Here is a 24,705-nt window from a genome sequence, read left to right as displayed (position 1 = left end):
AGGGAACAGCCTGGACAGCCCCCCCGCCAACACATCACTAAGGACTGTGGGACCCTGGTCCGGCACTGATGCAACAAAGCACACAGATGACTGGGATGGGGTGGGACTGAGGAGACAGCCCAGAGAGATCCTGGCGTTACCATCCCTACCTGGCTCTGCCTCCAGTGCTCCTGGAAGAGCTTGTAGTTGCAGGAGTGGTTTGGATCGTGAAGCCACAGGAGTCCCCCCAGGGCCAGGATGCAATGGGAGACCTGCAGCTCGTGGGGGCTGGGGCTCCGCAGCTCACACTCTGAGTGCTTCTCCTGGATCTTCCGCTCCACCACCTGGGCGATGATGCTGTCCAGGATGTTGGTGATCCGGTTGTCCTGTGAGGGCAAAGGACCAAGGATGAAATCCCAGTGTCTCCACAGCATCCTTATCACTCTCTCCCCTTCCCAGGCCCCCTCTCCCCAGGGACCTGACTGATAATCCCTCCCATGGAGTGAGCACAGCCCCGTCAGAGCCAATCTCCCCATGAGATCCAACCTCAGGGACCCAGGATCATTCAACCTGGAGACGGGCCTGGGGCACAGAGGTCAGATCTGGGATTGGATCAGATCCGAATCCAACCCCCCTCCCCATACTAGGAGGCCTGAGTTGCAAAGCTCAGATCCAGGCCTTGGAAGTGGGAGGCCCAGCCCGTGTCTGAGAGGAGCCCCCCAGCGGCAGAATCAACAAAAGAACCCCCAGGGCCCCAATAGCGGCCTGTACTCACGCTGGGCAAGGCCGAGGAGACAGGTGCGAACGCCATGCGGACGCCGTTCTGCCCCAGGCACAGCTTGATGGCCGTAGAGGTCAGGAGCTCACAGAGGGTGGACGTCTGCACTGTGCCCGTGGGGCCTTGCTTGCTCAGCGGGTGGACGGAGTCTGGGCTTTCTAGAGATGAGGGGGAGAAAGGGGAAGGAAGAGAGACGTCACTGATGCCCTTCCCCCAGGGGACTCTGAGCTGGGTGTCCCACAAGGGCAGAATAACGAGTCCACAAGTGCCCGCAGGAGACCCTGCTCCCTAAGGCACAGAGCAGGTACCATTAGGAGCTGTGCAAGCTTCTCTCTCTCATCTCTGTAATCTGCCCTACAGCCCCCTGGGCTCCCCATTGCACCTCAGTCCTGCCCTACAGCTCCCCCATCCCCGCACAACTACCCAAGCCCTTGGTCTTTCCTGGTCCTGTCCCAGGCTACCCTACTTTCCCATGTACATTGGGGAATCACATCTCTCCCATGGTGTCTTCTATTGCCACAGAGGTGGTACAGCACATGCACCCAGCCCTCCTCACCCACCCGCTCTGTCTCCCAGGGACTGCAGAGAAGGAAGGCTGGTGTGCTCCCTGCTGCATCAGTTTGGAGGCATGCACAGAGAGCGTCCGATCCTTCTGTGCACCAGCAGAGACACAGGCAGGGAGACCTACCTTCCTTGATTACTCTTGAGCCATCTGTCTCTCCGTTGCTGGCAGGTTGTAGCAAAGGTGTCATGTTCCCCATCTCCTCCTTCTGAAACATCCAAAGTGAGGGGTCCATGAGGGTGCCCCATGTAGGACCATCTCCCAGCCCTGCTCCCCGAGACTCCCTCCCAGCGGGGCTCCCTAACTATTCCTCCAGACATCAAGCCGAGACTAAAGGCACTGACACCCCATGCCCCATGGAGCCCGGCAGGCTGGGACCTGCTATTGCAGGATACCCCATCTATTAGAGAAAAGAGCAGCCCCGCCAGGGGGTACATGGCCAGGAGTGAGATTCAGGCCCCCAGCCATAGCAAGCCCAGCACTGCTGCTCCCCCACGGCGCTTCCCTGTGCATGCCGGGTGCTCGGAGTTACTATGACTACACCCCTGTTGCTGCCAGTGTTTGCTCTGCAACCTGAGCTCCCCATCGCCCCCTCTGAATGCCAAGCGGGGTGTCTCCTACTCATACACACAGTTCCTTTTATATCCACACACTGTCCCCCACCCGTGTTCTCCCTGTCCCCTCCCATCCTGTCCTAACAGACCCCACTCGGGCTGCCCCCAATCGTACCTGCCCGCCCCCCATGTTGCCGGTGAGGCTCTTGCTCAGGATGCTCAGTCTGCAGGGGCAGCGCGACTCAATGTCAAACTTCACCTGCACTTCGTGCATCAGCTTCCAGAGCTCAGACAGGACTAGGAGAAGGATGGAGACGGGTTAGAGCAGGTGGCAAGTATGAGAGGTGACAGCCCTGCTGAGCAACAGAGCTCCACATAGCTCTGTCCCAGCGTTCAAAGCACTGCAGGAGCTCAGCAGGTAGGAACTGGGGTGAAGGGAGGAGCGGGAGCCCGGTATGCAGAGATCGTTGTGACTGCAGCCCCTGCCTCTCCAGGCAGGAGGCGCTGCAGGGAGAAGGGTGGGAATGCTGGCTATTGAGAAGCTCCCAGAGGGAAGTGCTGCAGGGAACAGCTAAAGGAGCATTGGATTAGATGCTTCCTTTTCGATTCCAGGTGCCAAGTAGGTTTCGTTTCCCCCTAAGCATAAAGCACGGGAGTGGGGAGCCCTGCACAGCCCATTTGCTGTGGTCGGACACCAGCTTCTCCTGCTGTTTGCCCAATTGCCTGGGGAAGCATCAGGGGGTAGCTCACCGTGGGCGGGGATGAACTGCGCAGGGATGAGGGACAGAACGTCATGGCCCTGCCCTTGGACACACTTGGCTGACTGCACAGACTCCTCTGCCCGGGCTAGAGAGAGAGAGAGAGATAACGTGGGCATCAGTCACTGCTGAGAGCTGGCAAACTCACAGGGACCAGAGCTGCTACCTCCACCCACCCTCAAAAACTCTTCAAACTCGGAATTTTGAGATGGCTCCAAAGTCAGACACGAGATGCAGGGGGAGGCTGAAATCCAGTTGCAAATTGTACTGCTTGAGCCTTCTACCAATGTCAACAGACAAAACAACTGCACCAAGGATTCTATCCATTCCCTTCTCACCCACCCACCCTCCACTTAGCCCAGGGACTTGTCTGGGCAGGGGTATTGGTGTAATTATCCTAGTGCAAAGCCCCAGCACAGACACACTGCGCCAGTGCAAACTGAGGCTTGCTCTCTCTCGTGCAGCACTGGTGCAGTCATGCACTGACTTAGCTACAGAACCATGCTAGTGTCATGGACGAAACAGGCTTAAGCTGCAAGTTTGGCTGTGGATTCTGCACACCCCAAGTTGAGGGGCTGCATGTTCAGATCTGAAGCTTTGGCTCAATAGAGGGACTGTTTACAAAATTCAGGTTGAGGACCAGATACAACCCCTTCCCCACTCCAGCAATCAGGGCTGTTTGGACTGAGGGCATTTCTGGTTCAGTTGAAAGCTATCGTACAATGCCATACGTGCTCTCAGCTGACCTCCTGGATGGTTATAACTGCCCTAGGCCCGCCCCCCAATGCACTCCTGAAGTGCTTGGGGAACCCGGTGCGCTACCTGGACTGGCTCGCTCTCTCCTGGTCCGGTAGCACTCCAAGCACAGCTGGAACCCACAGCTGGAGCAGCTCCAGTGAGTGTTGAAGAGGCCATGCTGGCAGGCATCGCAGGCCTGCAGGGTGCCTTTCCCTCGCCGCCAGGCGGTCACCCCTGCAAGCAAACAAATGCCTTCAGCAGCTGGCCCCTCTGCTCCAGGACAAAGGCCCTTATCTAGCATGGGTCTCAGACACTATGGACTCCAAATATTTGAGGTGTAAAGTCTGGGGCACAGGGGCACCTCTGTTTCCTGCCAAAGGCCCTTCTGTTTGGATTGGAAAGCAGCACAATTGCTCTCATTCACCACCACCGAGCTGCTGGGAACAAATTATGGGGGTTTCCTCTCTCCCCTCTCCTCCCTCCCCGGCTTTACGGCTCCAACCATGTTACTGCTTTGCCTCCCCTTCATCACAAAACTTCTGCCCGCATGGAAGAGCATAACCGGGACACAGCTCTTCCAAGCCCTTTGTGACCCCACTGCACTAGGGCTACGCTCCCCCCTCTTCCCACACAGCTCCCCCAGGGTCCCCAAAACTGCTCTACAGCATTCCTGGCTTCCCCATGCGGCCCCACCCTGACCCTGGCATGGCACAGCACCCTCCCCTGGGTGAGCAGGGAATCTGCTTTCCACATGGCATGCTCTCCACCGCTCCACAGTACAGAGGCAGCACCTCTGTTCTACACCAGAGTGGAGTGGAGTCTCCATGGTCACGCAGTCCTTGGCTCCCACACACGGTGCCCCAAGGTTCCTCTCCACCTCCTGCATAGTGGGCTGAGTCCATTCTGTCTTCTCCCCTGTGACTGCAGAGCACCGATCCTCTGGATTCGGGACTGGGGGTGGGGGTTGTTGCTGGATAAATGTGGATAGCTTGGGTGAGGCCTGCAACACTGCCGCCAAGCCAATGAAGGGGAAAATCACCTAAAGCCTATGGGCCAGATTCTGCTCTCGCAGACAGTGGTGTAAATCCAGAGGCACTCCCCCGCAGTGGCTCCAATGCAGAATCTGATTGGATGCACGGGAGACAGCCAGCAGAGGGGACAGGGTAGCTGTGGTTCCCTTCTGCCGGCACAAACCAACCTGAGCCACGTGGGCTGTGAGTGACCGTGGCACGAGACCCAGGGCAGAGAAACCCCCTTGTCAGCACAACCCTTTGGGAAATGGACTGAGCTGAGAAACCTCTCGCTCCATCGGACTCATGGGGCCCCACTGAGCACTGCATTGCCACTTGTGGGGTCACTGGGCACATCTGCATGGCTATCAGGAGGAGTGACTGCTGCCTGCGTAATGCACCGGAGCTGCCTTTGATCTAGCTTGATCCAAGCTGGCCCAAGGAACAATAGCAGTGAAGTTGTGGCTGCTCGGGTGGGTCTGCAGGCTACTGCTGTGTGCCCAGGACCCCGACTGCAGACTCAAGGAGTCACGGCCCATGCTGCTGCGGTTTCTCTGCTCGTTTTCAAACTAGCAAGATTAAAACCATCTGAGGCACATCTACACATGCTGTAATCACACCTCCCAGCTGCAGTGCAGACACACAGTCACCTGCGAGCTAGCCTGGCCTGCCTCTCTCTTCTCTGGCCCCCAGCTTCGCACCAGGGTTAGTTCAACATTCGCACAGAACTTCTCCTGACTCTCACCGGGGCCAGTGACAGAATGATCAATCCCAGAATCACTATTCCGGACTCACATTTCACACCCTCTTTGCCTGGGGGTAAGCAGTGACCCCAGGCACGGGAGTGTCTAGCCTCCATGGAATTCAAACCCAGGGTGTCACACGCTGCAGTAGGTGAGCATCTCCATGACCCAAAGTGGTCCCCAGCACTGTTGTTTCCGACTTACTTTCATTTTCCCCTTGAGCCCACAGCCAAGCCTCTCTGTCTCTCCTGATGGCCTCACAGAACTGGTCCCCCAGGACGGAGAGGAGATACTTGGCGAGGCTGAGGCTGGTGCTGATGTCCTGGGCCCTTCTCTCCCTGCTGGAGATCCTCAGGCATAAGCTCTCGCCTTCAGCTTCGTCCAGCGTGGAAAATCCATCCACGCTCAGCTCTCCACTATCACAGAACGCCAGCCTAAAAGCAGCACAGAGGGGACTCAGCAATGGTCACAGCAAGGAGAATATTACGAAGTCAGAGAATCCAGAAGCTGCCAGGCCAGCTACCTGTGGCCAGCAGGCAGGCAGCAGGGCCTTAGAGTTCCAGGGCCAGGTTTCCTGAAGGGATAAAGCTCCAGAGCCCATAATCTCAAACCAAACTTCCCAGATTAGAAAGCCAGAAGGGACCACTGTGATCATCTAGCCTGAGCTGCAGAACACAGGCCCGAGAATTTCCCTGAATTAACTGCTCATTGAACGTGAACAAATCTATCAGGAAAACATCCAGTCTTGATTCTAAAACTGCCAGCAATGGAGAATCTGCCACAGCTCTTGCTAACTTGTTCCAATGGTTAATTACCCTCACTATTAAAAATGTGAGCCTTATCTCTAGTCTCAATTTGTCTCACTTTGGTTCCCAGGCATAGGCTCCGGTTATACCTTTTTCTGCGTGACAGAAGGGCCCTCTCTTACCAAATATGTGTTCCCCAGACAAGTACTTATAAACCAGGGGTCAGCAACCTTTCAGAATTGGTGTGCCGAGTCTTCATTTATTCACTCTAATTTAAGGTTTTGCGTGCCAGTAATACATTTTAACATTTCTAGAAGGCCTCTTTCTATAAGTCTATAATATATAATTAAACTATTGTTGTATGTAAAGTAAAAAGGTTTTTAAAATGTTTAAAAAACTTCATTTAAAATTAAATTAAAATGCAGAACCTCCCAGACCAGTGGCCAGGATCCGGGCAGTGCGAGTGCCACTGAAAATCAGCTCGCGTGCCTCCTTCGGCACGTGTGCCATAGGTTGCCTACCCCTGTTATAAACTATGATCAAGTCATCTCTTAGCCATCTCTTTGCTAAGCTAAACTGATTCAGCTCCTGGCGTCTATCACAATAAGGCGTTTCCCAATCCTTTCATTCAGTGGTGCCACCAAAACCTTGTGTGGGCCAAACAGATTCTACATATTTTGATAAGATTTGAAGTCACCTGTATTGATTTATATTTTAAGTTCAGCTTGTTTCCTAGGTATTTAGATAGAAACAACCTATGTCCAGTATTGTCTATTTACACACTTATGTAAACTGAACTGTTGTAAACATGATGACAAAACGCTAATTACTCGGCCTTATGCAATGCTCTGGTGGGCCACGTACGGCCCACGGGCTGTAGGTTGGGCACCCCTGCTAATTGTTCCCATGGCTCTTTTCTGAATCCTCTCCAATTTATCAACATTCTTCTTGAATTGTGGGCACCAGAACAGGACACAGGATTCCAGCAGCAGTCACACAAATATCAAATAGAGTCTGATAAAATAACCTCCTTCCACCTACTGGACATTCTCCTGATTATACATCCCAAGGGTTGCATTAGTCCTTTTGGCCACAGGGTCACACCGAGAGCTCACATTCAGCTATTATCTACCATGACCCCACGGATTTTTCAGAGTCACCACTTCCCCCAAACAGTCCTCCAACAGAACTGGCATCCGGTTACAGCATTGGGGTGAACACACTGACTAACAAACAGCACCATCCAATCTTTAATACACCCACTGGCAAAGGACCCTCTTCAAACAGATCAGCAGACCTTACTGTGTCAACCGCACCCCTCCTGGTTTTGGCTGGAGGGCTCCCATTTAAACACCAGTTAAGCTCAGCTCCATTAGGCTGTGAGATCTCCTGTGGTGGCAGGTGCATAAGGCTACACAGAAGGGAAGGTTGTTGCCGTCTATGAGGTACAACAGGGTACTGCCCCCTTTTCCCTGCCTTCTGCGGTGGTTTGACAGTGTCTGTGATTGCAGCCAACTCTAGCGGTCTGCACGTGCAGCGTGTCAGTCCAGCACAACCTTTTATTACTTGTCATTGCATTTTATGTCAGTTTCTCAAAAGCAGAGCCAGGCCAGCCTGCAGGGACAGGAGGTGACGGACAGGAATGCAGCAGCATGGAATGGAAGTGGAGAGGAGCTGGGATGAGATAGGCATTATTTGTGTTACCATGGTACTTAGGAGCCCCAGGCATGGACTGAGACCCCATGGTGGGTGGTGCTGTGCAAACACAGAACAAAAAGCTGTCCCTGACCCAAAGACTTTGCAATCTAAAGGCAGGATGGTGCCCTACATCAGATCCTCCAGGTTATCTCACATTCTTGTTTTACATGTCCAAGCAACGTGACTCCCACCCTGTCCCTGGAGAGCAGACTCCGCTGCCCAGCTGATCTCACTGTTCAGAAGCTCTTCCTGATATCCCAACCTAATGTCTCCTTTTGTAATTTAAGACTGGCTTCTCTCCTCTGCTTCCTGGGGGCTGCAGAACGACCCAATGCCCTGTGTGGGAGAGCCGCTGCCAATAGCAGCCCAGGCTCCCCTAATTCACAGCACAGACTCCCCCTGCAGACTCGTTATCCTGCAGGCCCCGGGGATGCCACTTCTCAGTGCAACAGGAGAACTGAAGAGGACAGCCGCACGTGTGCTCACCTTCGGAAATGCAGGAGCCTACAGAAGGTTTCCACAGGTTCTTCCTCCTCCTGCCGGAGCACAGCGCCTGTCCCATCCTTGGAGGCACAAGCACAACACCTCTCAATGCAGTCAGGGAGGGCCACACATGGAACACTCTGTAGGTATCGCTTCTCCTTCTGCTCTCCAGCATCCTCTCCATTGCAACTCAGAAGCCCTGGGGAAACAACGTGAGGTTGAGCACCTGCTATGAAGACACCGGCCAAGATTCCTCACCAAGGTCCTTGCACACCTCGTCTTGGGGGATGCACCAGAAAGACAGCCTAGCAGACTAGTGCAGTGTCACCACGTGAACTTATGGAACCCTAGAAGGCAGCAGAATGTCTGATCACATCTGAGTCATTCCCTAGCAACACCCAAGCCTAATTCCGCCTCATCTCCTACCAGACCCTCTCCTGCTCTCCGGCCAAGCTCCCCATATTCCCTGCCACTGAGGAGAGTGGGTAAATCAGGAAAGATGACAAGGCAAAATGAACAGGCCTCACAAGAGATGAGCTTGGCCCAGCAAGGCTGAGATTCCCTGAAGGTGTCAGAGAGACAGAGAGATAGGTGTGGCTGCACAGAGGGTGGAAGGTTGGGTGGAGAGGTAGGTCACTCAAGGCAATGGATGAATCCAGGGGACCAAACAAGATCCTGTGGCCTCTGGCACTAGCTCCATCCTCCTGCCTCCCGTTGGCTTCTGCAGCTCTGTCCTCTTCCATATCCTTGAGGCCGGGGCAGCTCAAGCTTTTTTGCCACCCCAAGCACGGCAGGCAGGCTGCCTTTGGCGACGCACCTGTGGAAGGTCCCTGGTCCCGCGGATTCAGCGGCGTGCATGCGGGAGGTCCGCCGGTCCCACGGCTTTGGCATACCTGCTGCTGAATTGCTGCCGAATCCACGGGACTGGTGGACCTTCCACAGGCAAGCCGCCGAAGGCTGCCTGACTGCCGCCCTCGCAGGAACCAGCAGGGTGACCCCGCAGATTGCTGCCCCAGGCACGCGGTTGGAGCGCTGGTGCCTGGATCCGCCGTTGCTTGAGGCATCTCACTGGCTCCCATACATTAAGCGTCAGATTCAAACTGGCCATCTTTGCTGGCCCTACTTCATACATATCTGCTGCCATCTCTCACTTGGTCTCCTTTCACATTCCTTCCCTGCTCCCTCGACCTTCACTGATGAGCCAACCTTACTGCCTCTTCTCTGTCCTCTTCACACAGGCATCTTCCCCCCCTTCTTTTATGCTGCCTCTTAAGCAGGGTTCTCATTTGACAGCGAGTTTTGCAATATTTGGTCCCCCCCCCCCCAGCTCCAGAAGTCAAGTGATAACAGGAGAATCTCAGCTTGCATTTAAAACAAAAACACACAGTAGCTTTCTAGCCCTTGTGGTGGGGGAGAAAAGCTTGAGAACATGACCTGAGCATGACCCTAAAGGCTCCAGAATCAGAAAGCAAAGAAAAAGCACCCCAAAATAATTATCTCATGATTTTGGGGGACCCTATTCATGATTGCTGAATGCTTGGAGTTGGCAACATGCTGGGAGTTGCACTTGGAATGCTGTCCATGACCCCCCCACCCCACCCCACCCCACCCCACCCCAGTCCCCATGCCATATTCAAGACCCTCCAAGAACCACTAGACTGTGTCCGTCCCTTACTGAGTAACCACATGTTTACTCTTATTTAATACCTGCGTTGCCACTCGTGATCGGTGCCCCCATGTGCTGGGTGCTGCACAAACACCGAGAAAAACGTAGCCCCTTGCCCCAAAGAACTTGTGCTTATTGTCCCCCTCACCCTCCCTCACAGCCTAGCCTTTTAATGCCATGCTGGTATTGCATCATTTTAATTGGCCTTGTACGCTCTACGGGGCAGGGACCCCATCTGAATGGGTTTGGAATGCTGTCTCCCATGCAGAGAAGGAGGAGAGGAGAGGGCCATGGAGGGAGCCCTGGGATTCTGACAGCAGGAAACACTAGAGAAGAGTTCCCCAGTCCTGCACGCTCCAAGCCCAGCCGTTTTCTAAAGCATTTGAGCTGCTGTGAAAAGGAAGGAGACCTGGAGAGACATCTTTGCACCCCCCACCAGGCACTATGAGCAAGGATTTAGGGACAAAGTCGCATCTCCTTCTCTCCTGGCTCCCTCCATAACCAAAGAGCAAAGTCAAAGCAATTGCACATCATGGGCTTCGCTCTTGTCTTTCTGTGCCTGAGCGCACACACGTGTATATTTACAAGTATGCATGCATATTTTTCATGGACGTCTATCTTGCTGGGGTGTGTCACTGCATTCTTGTGTACCTGCTTGTGTGTGCGTGTTTGCATGTCTGCATTTGCACGCGTGTTTCTCAGGGACCAAAGAATGGGAATTGAACTGTATCCTTCATCCCTCCGCCCACACTGTCACCGTCAAATCTGAATGTCTCTGGCCCAGTGAAAGTTACCGCAGAACATACCTAGCCTATGCCAATGCTCTGTGCTGGAGTCATTGGTCTGGCCCGCGGACCAGGCCAGCTAGCAAAGGCTGTTCAAGGTGCTGCTCTGCAGGGGCGTCTTATGCAAGGATGGGGCAGCTGCAGAGCAAGAATTAGCCCCACACCACCACAACTCTGGCCTAACATCCCCATTTATCTGCTAGGCTACACAGGTTCCATGCTTCTTACCTCCCTCTCCTGCATCTGCTTTCCTTCCCATTGCTGGGAGCACCTCCCTCTGCTCCGGGGCCTCACAATCCTTCCTCGTGGGATTTAGCGCCTCCTCCTCTGCTACCTTTGAGCTCCGCTTTGCTGAATAGCTACCGCTGCCCAGGCATGGGCTCCAGAGATCCTCCCCAGAGACATGGCTGCGAGGCCGCTTAGCTATCCGTTTGCCAGATTGGTCCGCTTCTTCGGCACTCTCCTGGCCCTCCCTCTTTAAAGCTTTGAACCTCAGAGGCAAACCCTCTTTGATCTGACCAGGAGCCCCTTTGTCCCCAAGGCAGCTGGCAGGGCATCTGAACTGCTCCGAGTGCCTGGTCAGCCACGTCTTCTTTAGCTTGGTGTGGTGATTGCTGGGAGGGCAGGGCAGCAGGGTGGAAATCTTGCCCCGTTGGATGCCATGTCCTCCCAAGGCTCCATCTACATCTCGGTATGGCCCGGGCATCTCATTTCTGGTGCCAAAGGAGTTGACAGCGTCGCAGCCTGCTCCCTGGCACCTCTTGCAGCATCTCAGGGGGCAGTCCCAAGGAGAGCATTTGCAGGAGAGAGCATGAGCTGGAAGCACCTCCATCCCGGATGGGAGCTCTACTTTGGAAAGGGCAGGGGGCTGGGCTCTGTCCATGAGCGAAGAGCCAGAGGATTCCTGCAGCACCACAGGGGAGCCAGGCTTCAGGCTTTGGTACATGAGGCTTTCGTCTTTGGACTCAGAGGGCCTAGCCGGTGCTTTGCTGAGAGGATAATCCAGAATCAGGGGTCGGCTGGACCACAAACTCTCTGCCACCTTGTGCTTTAGGTGGAACAGCGGCTGACCCATTTGGCCATGGTTGTTAGGAAGGGTTTGGTCACTGGGAGGGGCCAGTGTCATGCACCCCCTCTGCTCAGCTCCCTTCCGCGTGGGCTCCACATAGGTCACCTCCATCTTGGTCTTTCCATCTCGCTTCACCTTCCCCACCTCGTACTGGCTGAGCAGCCGAGGCTGCGCCCGGTCGGGCACAGGGGCCAGGTCTTTTCCTGTGTAGGGAAAGCCAGGATCCTTCTTCTGGTAAAACTCCTAGAGGTGAAACAGCAAAGCACTGAGTGGAGTCAGTGGGGAGGGGAGAATTTTAGGGGGAGATGAGTGAGGGGAGCAAGTGTGTTTGGGGGAAGAAGCGCAGGCCTAGAGGGCACATCTGCCATACTAACACCCGGACTTGTGCTTAGAGCACTGGGCCGGGAATCAGGATATGCAGCTATGCCCCAGACCCCGTGTGAGCCTGGGCAAGTCTCGCAAGTCAGGCCTTGCAGACGCGCTTTGCTCCCATAACTTATTTTAGGTTCTTAAATGAGAGCGGCTGGGTTCTGAGCTCTTTAGGAAATCTGGCCCCAGTCGCTCTGTGTCTCAGTTTCCCCACTGGTAAAATGGGGATAATACTCCTTCCTTTCTCCCTCCCTGTGTGTCTGGACTGTTTGGATTATAAATTCTCTAGGGCAGGCACTGTCTCCTACCCCATGTCTGTACACCACCCAGCACAACAGGGGGGGCTACTGGAATATGAATAAATAACACTAAACCCCTGCTCAGGTTAAACCTTCACTGACTGAGAAAAGAATGAGACAGAGCTTCAGGCTTTCCCTGGCACGTAAGCAGAGCTTTTCATTTCCCCAGTGCTTTGCCATCCTTGACTGACTAATCCTCGCAGCCCCCTAGCGAGACAGGTCAGTGACATCATTAACCCAGGACTCACTCGAGGCAGCAGAGGGGAGTCCGAACCCGGGAGCTGCCATTCTTGGATGGCGTCTGTGTCCTGTCCCAATGCCAGACACAGCCTCTCACAACTGCCACAGCAGCACTGCAGGAGGAGCCTTGAGCGCCCTCACCTCTGCCCCCGTTAGCACGACTCAGACAAGCGCCACAAATTCACCCTCGGTCTGCATCAAGCCAGCAGGTTGAAGGGATGTGGCCTATCACCACTACACACTGTCCGTCTCTCACTCCTGATCTACCAACAGCATCACTTTTTAGGGATCTCCCCCTGGGATCCCCGCAGTCAGACTGGGAACCCTGGAGACCATGCACACTCACTTCCTCAAAATGCTCGCATCTTGTCTGCGATGCCTCTAGCACTCCGGCGTCGGAGGGTCTGTTTCCACTGCACACTAAGCCCAGCCTCTGACTCAAGCTTGAGCCCAAGCCCCATTTCTAGCCACACACAGATGAGTCTGACTTAGGGCAACAAGGATTCTGGACCAGGGTCCTAGGACCTGCTGGGACTGGGGACCGAGGCCTGTCATTTTGCAGTGTGGATGCAGCTCAAGCCGCAGACCCAAATCTGAAGGTCTGTGTAGTGCAGTATGGATGCATTAGCACGGCTGTGAGACCTGGGTCCAGCGACTGGAAGTCCAAGTTTACAATGCACAGTGGATGCTCACGCATTGGAAACACCAGGTCCACAAACCTGGATCCCACAGACCGGCGTGTGCGGTGTAGAGGGGTCAGCATCAAGACAAGTGTTCTGGGACAGTGGTCCCAGACTTTTCAAGCACCTGCACCTGGCTAAGGACCCAACTCCCCATACTAGAGAGGGGGGCCAAGAGCACCAGCCGGAAAAGCAGAAGCACTAGCACTGGGGTGTGGTGGGACATCACTGGTCTGCAGCCTCCAGCAACAGCATTTCCCCATAAATGAAATTTCAGCCAGGCCCAGCAGCTGGGCATGAGCCTGAATCACTCTCTCTAACAGGCACCTCTACTCACCATCTGTTCAAGGCCTGGCCTCGTCACAAATGGGGGGAGATCCAGTGACACTAGGCAGATATTCCCCAGGACTACCCTGCAAACTAACAGCTTCATTCATATTTAAAAGTGAGTGGATGGCTGCTACTCTTGGGGAGACATCCTAGGCGACGGCGTTTAACCCTCTCTAGTTTTGTTCCTTGCTCAGCACAACTGCTGCTTGGCTGATCCTTGGTGCTAGAGTGGCTAGTTAAATTAAGCCCCTGGCTGCTTCCTATGCAGCTCCCCAGAGAGAGAGTCCAGAGCCAGTTGGGCTAGCACAGAGGAGACTATTCCTGATGGAGAACCCTGGTTCTGGGTCCTAGTTAATGGGGTATGTTGTCCATTTGATCTCAGACACGTATCCCTGGTTGCCTCCTACCTAACGGTGCCTGCAAGGACCTTCCTGATTCATCCTCTGAATACAAAAGCATCCAGAGTTCAGCTGCAGCAGAGGTCTAACGCCCACGCATAGGTCTGTCTCTTCCTCAGCCATGTCACCTGGCTCCACACTCCTCTTTCTGCATGTGCTTTTGCATGAGTGGTTGGGCTCATTTCTAGCAAGAGATCAGTCCAACAGCAGGTCAAAGAGCAGGTCTGCAATTCACTCCTGAGCTTGGACATCCCCGCTGGGACCTTGCCCACTGCTGACCTCCAGCCCCAGGACATGAGACGTCTTCAATACCCCTCCCAAAGAGCATGCAATAGATTGTGGAACTGAAGGTGCTTAGCAGGATAGACTCAAGGTTAAGGAACTGGGCTGGGATTTAAAGAGCCAGAAACCAATTCCTGACTCTGCCACAGACTTTCTGAGGCACCTTGGGTGAGTCATAATCGCTCTGCACCTCAGTTTTCCCATCTGTGAAATGGGAATAACCATACTTTCCCGGCCTGTCTTATCTAGTTAGACTGGAATGTTTCTGGGGCAGGGACTATCTCTTGTTGCCAGATGTTCAAAAGAGCTCAGCGCCCAACAGCATTGTACTCCGTGATGCTGCTGGCCACTAGTGTGTGTTTGTACAGCACCTAGCACACTGCTCTCAGCTGGGGCCTCTCTCCCGGTGCCACTGGAACACAAAGATCAATAGCTGTATAGACTCCAAGCACTTACCTTGCTACCTGAGCTTGAGCAGGTTTCAAAAGCAGATGGGGTCTTTGTTCTCGGATGGGGTGCCAGGTACACCGGCTGGCTCCATGCGCACGGGTAAGGTACCTGATGCCAATCTGGGTCAGTGTACTTGGCCTCTTCCAAGGCAGAGGGGCAGTCCTGGGGCTGGCCAGCCAGGGCTAGGCTGGCCAAGCTATTGCCATAGGCAGACTCAGCTGGAGTGCTTGCTGATCTGATGGAGGAAGCCAAGAAGGGGTTCCTCTCCACCAGCTTGGCCTCCACCAGGAAGGGGCAGTGGGTGTTCAGGCAGTGGAAGGAAGGGGGATCGCCCACACTGTCCGCAGAGGGACTGGCGGAGTGGAGGGAGTCTTGCTCAGATAGCCGGTACGGTTTGCCAGTGGCAGCTGGGCTTTGGTTTTCCAGCCCAGATAACGGCAGGGGGTAATTGTGGTAAGCATGGCTGTACAGAGCCAGCTGGCTGGCCAGCATGGCCTCTGTCCACATAGGGCCAGGCCTGTCTTTATTCTGCTCCGCCCAGCTCATATTTACCTCCCCATTCTTGGGCTTGGAGTAGAGCTGGAACTCGGGTGTCTCCTTCGGTTGCATCCTCCTGGGGAGCTGGTGCCTGGCCTCCATGCGCTTTGAGAAAGCTGCTTCAATGGCAGGATGGTACGGAGAGTCCAGTGCTGTCTCCAGCCCCCCAAGGGTCTCTTGGCCCCATCTCAGACATGGAGAGAACTCCTTCGCCCTTTCAGCATGCTTCCACAAAGAGGTCTTCTCCCCGGGGCACAGCGCTGAGTCAGGCCCAGGCCCGCAGCTCAGGTCCACCCCATCCCGACAGCTGTTGGAAGGGATCCCCAGTGCCACACTTCCGCTCCTGCATATGGCTCCGACCACGGTCTCTAGCACCTGGGTTTCTTGGGCTACTCCCTGAGGTCTCCTCCAGCTCGGTGCAGCCTCCCCGTTCTTGATGTCACTTTCCATGGTTTGTTCCCCGGCATATGGTGCTGACTGTCCTCCCAGGTGCACCGTACCCTGTTGGCAAACAAAACTCAGCATGAGGATGGCAGGGAGTGGTGTTGGGCTAGGTTCAGGACTCAGCATGCAGCAGACACCGCAGGTTTCCACAGCTACTAATGACCTAGAAGAGGATGTGGGTTTGGGATAGGGGGTTGGCTTATATTCTAGATCCACTCAGGATCTGCACGGAGCTTCTCCCCTCACCTGCGGGAGCACGTCACATTGCAGTTTTGATAACGGTCTCCCAAAACCACAGGCTTCATGCTAATTTCTTCCTCCTTTCACCCCTTTGACAATGGCTCTGTGGCTATAAATCCCTCAGCTTTCTAGCAGTGATGGGTCTGATCCCAACCCCCAGATCCAACAATCCCAGAGCCTGGTGAAGTTCAGATCCAGAACCGAACTGTGCAACTCTGGCCCATGTCTGATTTCTAGTGGCTCTTCTGCTCAACCTCCCAACTTCCTCCCTGACCTGCTCCCTCCCAGGGACCCATCATCTCCATGGGAGCATGGGGAGGAGGGTCCATCTGTCCTCTTTCCTGCCCTGTGTAGGGAATGCATTTGAATTGCTGTGCTATGCCAGAGTTAAATGTTTTGTAACCTCCCCATGCTGAAACTGAAGCTCCCTTGACAGCAGATTGTATAACACGCCGGGCAGCTCTCCATGGAGACGCACACACACACGGCCCCACCCTACCACCTCAGGGCATGTGTACACACCACCCTCTGCAGCACAAACACCATCCACACGGCACCAGGGAGTGTCCTCTGCACAGAGCACAAAGTTTCCCATGCACTGCCCACACCCTCAGAAGCAAGCAGTGCAGTCCCCTGTGGAGCTCATGACCTCGGGGACCATGCACCACCTCACCTAGATAGCAGGTTCTTTACCTCTGCCCTTTGAGAACAGTGGGATGTAGCCTTAAACTGTAGGACAGCAAACGGGGCTGAAAGGAGCTCTGCTGGGGTCCATGTGAATGGAGCACCATCCCCATCACTGACGAGTTCCCCATGGGAAGCAGGACGGGGAGCCACGAGCCACACAGGCAGGAATAAATAGCATGCACTTGTTCCCCGCTCCAGATCTCAGTGCACTTTACTTACACATGCAGCTAAACTAGAGCAACATTCAGAGATGAGGAAACTGAGGCAGGGAGAGTCAGTAGCTTGCACACCACAAATCAGTAGCAGAGTTGGGAGCAGAACCCAGGACTCCTGAGTCACAGGACCCAGCTCCAATCAGCTAACACTCTCCTCCCTGAGCCGGGAACTGAATCCAGGAATCCTAGCTCTCGCCGCCCTGCTCCAACAATGACACCACACCCCCTTGCCCGAGTTGGAAAGAGACGCCAGCAGTCCTGATTCAAAGCACCCTGCTCCCACTACTAGACCCAGCTCCCTCCCTGAGCTGGGAATAAAGCCCATTTCTCCTGACTCACAGTTTCAAGTTCTAACCACAAGACCATGATGCCACCTCTGGGATTCAGCCCAGCAGCTAGGGAGGCAAGTGGGAGGACAAGGAAGGTTAGAGAGGACACAGAAGTCTCCCCACGACCCTCCTTAGCCCTTCCACTGGTCCCAGCAACAGGATGCGGGGGGGAAGAGGAGGTATTGTGTCGAGTTGCAGAGAGCCATACAAACATTGCAGCATGAGCTGCTGATACGCGTTGCAATACTAATGTAGCATTTATAGAGCACACTGTAGCCATTATCTAATTAATCCTCCCTACATGCCTCCTAGAGAAGACAAACCTCTGCACTTCAATAGCATCTAAAAAGGCTTTACAAACATTCATTTACTGCACCCCTGTGAGGTCAGTATCATTACCTGGGAATGGGGAAACAGAGCGATGTGATTTGGTAGACCTGGGAACAGAAACCATAAATCCTGACTCTTAGCCCCACCCCTGCTCTAACCACTAGACAATACACTCTCTCAAAGGTGGGAACAGAACCCAGGAGTCCTGGCTCCCAACCCCTTGCTCTTTGCTGACCAACTTACGCTTTACAATGCTTTAAGTATGTTGTTGCATCTATTAACTGGTGATGCTCCATGCGAGATTGTCCCCGGAGCACACAGAGAAAGAAGGACCAACTGAGCTCAGAAGACCCCCTCCTGGGCTTCCAGAGCTCAGCCCCACAGCATGAACTGCCAGAGAGCTGACATGCATGAATAACCCAAGTCCTGAGAGCATGAGGCGTCAGTCAGCTGGCCAGGAGCCATGGGGCTGGGGGGATTGGAGGAAAGGAGCTGGAGAAAGCATTTTGTTGAAGCAGGAAGTTGTACACACAATTCACCCAGGCCCCCATTATCCTAGGCCAGCTCTCTGTGCACAGACGCAGCATTGATACCACTGGTTCACTTCTGTAGCATCTCTGGTCCCAAAGGACCCTACTGGCACTGAGCAGCTCCACAGTGACTGGATCCACCCCCACTGGCACGGAGAGAGGCAGATTCCAACTCCCTGTGCCAGCGAGTCCGTATGCCCCACCCAGGTATTCACCCACGGGCGAAGGCTGCTGGCGTTTCCCAGAGGTGGGTGGTTACACTAGGGAAGAGCAGCTCCAGAGTGTGCTGTGAGCGCCAGAGGGGCCCTGCCGACAGAAACTCCCCAGGAGATGTACTTCACTGAGGGACCCTGCCACACTCTCCCCCCTCTCCAGAGCTACCTGTTCTGGGACTGTACCAGCTGCCAGTGGCACCCTCTGGCAGAGGAGGGGCTGCAGCACCTGGGCCTGCCACAACCCCACAACCCCCAAGCTGCCTTGCTCCCCCAGGCCCAGTGTGGACATGGGTGAAGCTTCAGAAACCACGTGACAGAAGCCAGAGAAACAGAGCGGCGAATGTAACTCCATGTCTGCAGCAGCTAGTGAAATGCAGCCACCTCTAGGGCGTGAGATAGCAGTTGTCTAACCGCTCACATGGGCAAAAGGTGGTCCCCCAAGCTGGGGAACCGAGTGAGAGAGGCTGACAGCAATACCCGCAGGTCCGTCCCTTCACTCACATTCAGTCTGGGACATTCTGCCCTGGTGAGATTCCTGCCATGCCCTGCAATCACAAGGCGATCAAAGTTCTGTTCCAGTCGCTGTTGTCACACGGGGGGGGGGGCCGCCTCTGCCAGGGGAGGAAAGCACTGTATATCTCTGACCTGCTCGTCGTCTGCAGCGAGCGCTTACGCAGCTGGCGCCTAGCCGGCTTGGCACAGACCTGCAGCCTGTGTTCAACCGTCTCTGCACGGTGCCAGAGCCCGGGAGGCGATCGCACTGGCATAAGCATCAGCCAGCTCCATTCAGCAGGGACAGCCCTTAGCATTGCCTCCTATTCTTGGCCTCCACAGAGCCCCCTTGTCCAATAGAGTTAAAAGGAGGCGGTGGGGGGTGGGAGGGAGGAATCTCACATGAGCGTGTGGGGGGCTCTTCTGGGGGAACTAAGCAGGGCAAAGCTGGGCTAGATCCCCTGTGCCATGGGTGGAATGGGTTTGGGGGAGAATGGGTTAGCGGGACCCCTGTGGCTGCCTAAACAGGAGCATACTGCAGTAACCCCAGGGTCTCAGCAGAAGCCAGAGTAAGGAGGACAGTTCTCTGGACTGAGCTGTTGGGGGTGAGGGGGGAGCTTGCAGAGCTGCCCAGAATCTGTGAGTAGATCCCTGGCCTTCTCTTGCTTGCCCCACCCGGCACTGTCCCTGCCTGGCTCTTGGTTCAAAACACCCTGCTGTCCATCCTATCCTGCTTGCTGGGCTCTCCCTCAGCCCCTGATTCCATTACCATGGGGCTGACGGTGTCTCTCCTTTCCCATTGCTTGCCCAGTGCACGGTGTTTACATTGGCTGTAATCCTGGAGGCTGAGCCCCGTTTATTGGCAGGACAGGTCTATACCAGGCAGGTGCTGAGCATCCTTCCCCCACACCTCTAGGGGCAAAAGCGGAGTTTGGTCACCATGGCCCAGGCCAGCCTTAACTCTCGCTCTGCTCAAACTGCCCAATGTTGACAGCTGCAGGAGTGTCTTTGTATTGGGGGCACTTATCCCCTGGGAAATCCAGCCAGTTTATTACACAGAAATGCCCAGAGACCGGAGACAGCCTGCTGGGAGAGCAGATAGACCACCAAAGAGCCAGCAGATGGTAACAGTTTTCCTCTGGGCTGGATCTGAACCATCAGCCTAAAAGCAAAAGGCTCTTTAGCCCACCCCCAATCCTCCAGCCCACATAGTCCCACCTCCTTTTAAGTTGCAATGCTATTAACATCTCCAGTAATCACCTGTGGTGGTGCTGGGCTGATCCATTTAGGGAGCTCCATGCATGACCCTTATTCAGTTTCCACCTCCATCATATCCCAGCTGGTGGGACGTGGCACTCCGTAACAAATAGGCTGCAGTTTCAAAGGATTATGGAGCAGAGCTCAGAGCTCAGTGGCTCCACAATATGGACCTAAGCCAAGGACAGGGTCTTCAAGAAGCAAGATAGATTGAGAGACCCTAGATCCATTGACTAAAGGGATCTGGCTCTGGAATTTGAAGCAGGCAGAAAGCAACCCGAAGGGCTCCTTGGATGTTCTTCTCTGAATTCTGGAGCTGGATTTCTTGATCCATTGGTTTGGGAGTCTCTGTATTGTTCCTTCCAAAAGTCCTTTGATTAAGTCTCTCTCCAAGTGTGCTCTGTGGTGGTGAGCTATGGGGAAAGAGCTGTTACAGGGAAAGCTACGAGAAGGCAGAGGAGAAAGAGAGAGGGGACTCCCTCATACCTAAAGGTCATCCAGCCTCAGATATCTTCTGGCAGAGACAGGAGACGAGGAATTTGGGGAGCTCTGCTCCCCAAACTCCAGCCACCAGCAGAGAAGAAGGGAGACTGCAGCCTCCGAGGGCTCCGTACCAGAAGAGAACTCTTCCAGTTACTCATCCGAAATAATGAGGGGACGCATGAGCAAATTACTCCGAGCTCCTCCCTGCTTCTGTGGGCTCCAGCCAAGGTAGCGTCTGCACTGTGTGAGTCTGGCCTCTTTGCCAACCTGAGGCAGGTATGCCCAGTTACTCATTCTTCTCCGCTCCAAGAAAGCTCCTTTTGTTCCCAGCACTGGCCTCCCAGCTCAGTGTCAAGGTGTAGGCTCCTGACGAGAGAGTCAGGCTGGGCCAGATCTCAACCTTTCGGATGCCACACCCTGGCGTGGGCAAAGCGGAACCAAAGAGCCTAGCAATCAGCAATGTCCAGCTCCAGCAGCCTCAGAACTGGGGGAAAGGGCACCATATGGCCCAGGAGCTATAGGGCCCCGAAGGGAAGAGGGAAGGACTGGAATACAGGGGTCACTGCAGGTTAGAACGGAGGGGCACTGGCAGAATGGTCGGGGAGGCCAGGACTAGAATGACTGGGGGAGTTGAAAGGTAGGACTAAAGGGCACTGGCAGAATGGGATGGGCAAACAACAATGGGAACCAGGGGATAGGGAAGCTTTCACCGCACTTGTAAGACCCTCACTTTCATCAGCACAAAAATTCTTCCTTTTCAATGCTCATGCCCCCCCTCTCCTTCAATATATAGGAAACAGACAGGAGACTGGATCTTGTAATCACAACAACAGGATATATTTCTAAAACTCCCTTCCCTAGAAATCTGTTGGTGGGGATGGGTTGGAACTTGAGTTCATTACCCTACCCCCAGCTACTTCTCTGCCAGCTGAATTCAAATGCCCCAGAATTTGTCAATTTCTCTCGCTCTTTTCCCACAGCAGCTTTTTGGAGCTGCCTGAGGTTAGAACTTCCAAGCACATTCATGCTGATTTGCTCCCAGATTCCCCAAATGGTTTGCAATCAATTGTTCCTTTCAAGATCTTTGATTACTTTGCATGACCAAGAGACAGGCCTCACCCACAACGTTCATACAATCATGGGGCTGGAAGGGACCTCCAGAGACCAAGTAGCCCAGTCCCCTGTGCTGAGGCTGGACCAAGTAAACCCAGCCCATCCCTGACAGGTGTGTAACAACCTGTTCTTAGAAACCTCCAGCTCTGGATCTCAGCAGCATCCCTGCCACCCCATTCCTCCCTCCCTGCACAGTTTAGGGTGAGGAGGAAACCAGAATTTGGAGCTGTTCTATTATAAAGATAGAGCAAATTTACAAACTGCACACCTGGGTTTAGATTTTGGGGGGGGGACAGAGCGGGGAAGGGGATATGGTGTGGAATTCAGAAGGAGCTCATTCTCCACTAATAAAGAATCTTCCCCTAACTGAAACTCCAGCAAATGGGGTGTGCCCAAACATGCTGTAGTATGCCCCCACATTCCAACCCCGCCCCCCTATCCCAATCTCTAGAAAGCTGGGCAAAACCTGGGATGATTTAACCCACTATCCTGAAGAACTAGGGTGAAGTTAAATGGGACCTGGAAAGGAACCCCCATGCTACATTTCATTTTGCAACCTCAAAACCCAACCAGTAGGGCTTTCAAACCCCATACCTACCCTTGGTTTAGCCTGCTCTTTATCTGTATCCCACTAAACCAAGATCCTGCCCCTTGCTCCCATCTTTCCATGCAGTTCCTTTCCTGCAAAACACACATACACACACACACACACCCTACCTATCTTTTAAGTTGGGTAGAGTGCCTCTTCCTTACAAGAAAAGAGCTGGAGTTTGCAGAAACTTAGCATCTCACCAAACAAATGGGATGGAAAGAAAGCTTGTGATTTTAAAGGAGACTCTGGCAGCTTGGGATTTTTAATCAAGAGCATGAGGCAGTTATGAAGTGTGTCTTAGGGAAGCATTATCTCCCCCAGTGCCAAGGAGAGTGTGGTGAGGACTGACGGACGCGTGGGAGTAAAGAAGAGGAAACATTGTAGCCAGTCTAATGCATGAAATGTTTTCTTGGACATTTTTGCCTGGGGGGGGGGTACATTCACACATACACACAGTACACCCCATACACACTATGCATCCAGGCACACTCAAACGGACATGCCTCTATAAATACACAGCAAGAGCCTGTCTTTTTATGCTGTCTTTGTAAAGTGCCTACCACGGTCCTGTCCTGTATGTGCTACCATGAAACAAACAATAAATAACAACATATGCATACCTGCACACACAGAGACATTATGTACACACAAACATGCATACATACTCACTCAGGCATACATATATACAAATACACATGTCCACTCACACAGGAAGAGATTGATGCAGGCAGAGACATGTGCACATAACATATACAAGCCCCATATTTCATAAACGCATATTTTCTCACTTTCTCTCAGATACAGTTTATACTCATAAGCACTGACATATACATGAACTTTGACAAATATTCATACAGGCACCATGAACATATGCTCATATTTGTGGCTAATTATAATAGGTAATAATGATAAATATCTTCTGTTTCTCGAGGCCCTTTCTCCCCACAGGAAGCCATAGTCCTTTGGTACTTTATACAGAGGGCGCCAAGGAAATGCAGCCACTTCTGGGTTGGAGGGCAGCAGCAACAGCATCTTCTCTAACCTCTGGGAATCTGGGACACCGGCTCAAACCCCAACTCTTAAGGAAAGTATCATGAGGACTTGAATATCCAGGCCGAGCAGACAAAGCCACAGTTGTCTGATCCACACACACGAAAGTGCCCGGAACTCAGTGTATTTGCAAGGAAATGATGCTGGACTTGCTGGGAGAGTTACTGTTAGCCTTATGTAGAGCCTAGGTGTTTCCTTACCTCTCCCCCAAACACACACATACGTGTTATATAAACACGACAGCCAAACAGTTACACCTGCCACCCATCCACTCGCCTCACACAGCTCCTTTCCACCTCCTCTCTGTACAGTCACCTCTGGAGGTAATTGCAGCAGTGGGTGCTTGTCTTGAGGTGCAGGGGAGGCCTTTGGCGGATGGCACTCTGGTGCGGGGGGGGGGGGGCGGGAAGCGGGAAGAGGGTGAGGGGAAGACATGGCTGTGGGCTAAGCGGCGTGATTAACATCAGGCCACAGGCTGCCTCCTTAAAGCTCAGAAGCTGCTGTGTGGTCTGGCCTTGTGTGTGAGGAGCAGCATTATTATTAACCCTTCCTGAATCTAGCCGGGCTGAGCTAGGTGCCAGAGCACTGGCGAAGCTCTGTGGGGAAGAAGAGGAGGAAGGTGGGTTCTGGGCCTAGCATGGGGCCATGGAGCATATAAACCTGGTCTATATGAAAGGGGGAGAGAGCAAGAGGGGAGAGAGCAAGAGGGGAACTAACTCCAGTACCATAGCAACCACCAGTGCCAGAGCCACCCCCTTAGCAACTTCCTCAAAATGGACACACATTCCCTAGCAATGCATCCAAAGGACATAGGGATCCAGTAGCGATGTCCCAAATGAACATGTACCCCATAGCGACATACCCAACAGGGACACACACACACACACACACACCCTACCAGCATGCCCAACAGCGGGGTACAGGCCCTCTAGCAAAGCATGCATAAACCATGCCCCTTAAACAGGAGAACACACATCCCCTAGCTACAGCCTCAACACTTCATTATATCTTTGGGAAAGAGGAGACACAGGAGAGTGGAAAAAGACGTCATGGTATGAAATAACCTTCATAGCTCTTCACAGGTCCATGCATGTGTGTACGCGTCCGTCAGACACCAGGGCAATGACTGGGATCTTTATATATATGTCAGACTGGACTTCCCCTTTTCCTTGGCCACATACTACCCATTGAGACTGTAAATTCTCGGGGACAGAGACCCGTCTTCTTTTGTGGCCACAGAGCGTCCTAGAGCCTCACGAGCGCTAAGTACGTAAATAAATAATATGGGAGAGCTCATGCATGTGCCCGACATTTGCATGCAGGACTATGGCAGAGTGCTGCGTGCCCATATGATGGAAGCGTATGTACCAAACTGTGCAAGTCTTCGTCTGTGGGTCACCTTCTGTGGACATGTCAGAGTATATGTCCAGGTGTATCCATCCATGCATGTGGGCACCTGTGTGTGTCTGCGTCGGTGTCAGTGTGGGTGCCAGGAAGGGCATGCCCTGGCATGCATGTGTGGGTGGGTGTTTGCTGGTTGGGTAGCGTGCATGCCCAGGGGCTATGTCGGAGAC

General features: G+C 53.7%; 1 protein-coding gene across 1 annotated transcript in view; it reads right to left on the bottom strand.

Moving 5' to 3' along the window:
* HR (HR lysine demethylase and nuclear receptor corepressor) overlaps positions 1 to 24,705 on the bottom strand; it is a 75,423-nt gene that overhangs the window by 11,589 nt on the left and 39,129 nt on the right. Inside the window, 10 exon segments of the mRNA XM_050939835.1 lie at positions 150 to 365; positions 755 to 915; positions 1,446 to 1,527; positions 2,049 to 2,170; positions 2,624 to 2,719; positions 3,454 to 3,603; positions 5,327 to 5,556; positions 8,053 to 8,248; positions 10,729 to 11,812; positions 14,624 to 15,655. Coding sequence (XP_050795792.1) covers positions 150 to 365; positions 755 to 915; positions 1,446 to 1,527; positions 2,049 to 2,170; positions 2,624 to 2,719; positions 3,454 to 3,603; positions 5,327 to 5,556; positions 8,053 to 8,248; positions 10,729 to 11,812; positions 14,624 to 15,655 — 3,369 coding nt within the window.

The sequence above is a fragment of the Gopherus flavomarginatus genome, chromosome 2, assembly GCF_025201925.1.
Source record: "Gopherus flavomarginatus isolate rGopFla2 chromosome 2, rGopFla2.mat.asm, whole genome shotgun sequence".
Taxonomy (NCBI): domain Eukaryota; kingdom Metazoa; phylum Chordata; order Testudines; family Testudinidae; genus Gopherus; species Gopherus flavomarginatus.
Note: the sequence above shows the minus strand (reverse complement) of the source record. Positions and strands in the feature narration are given on the sequence as shown.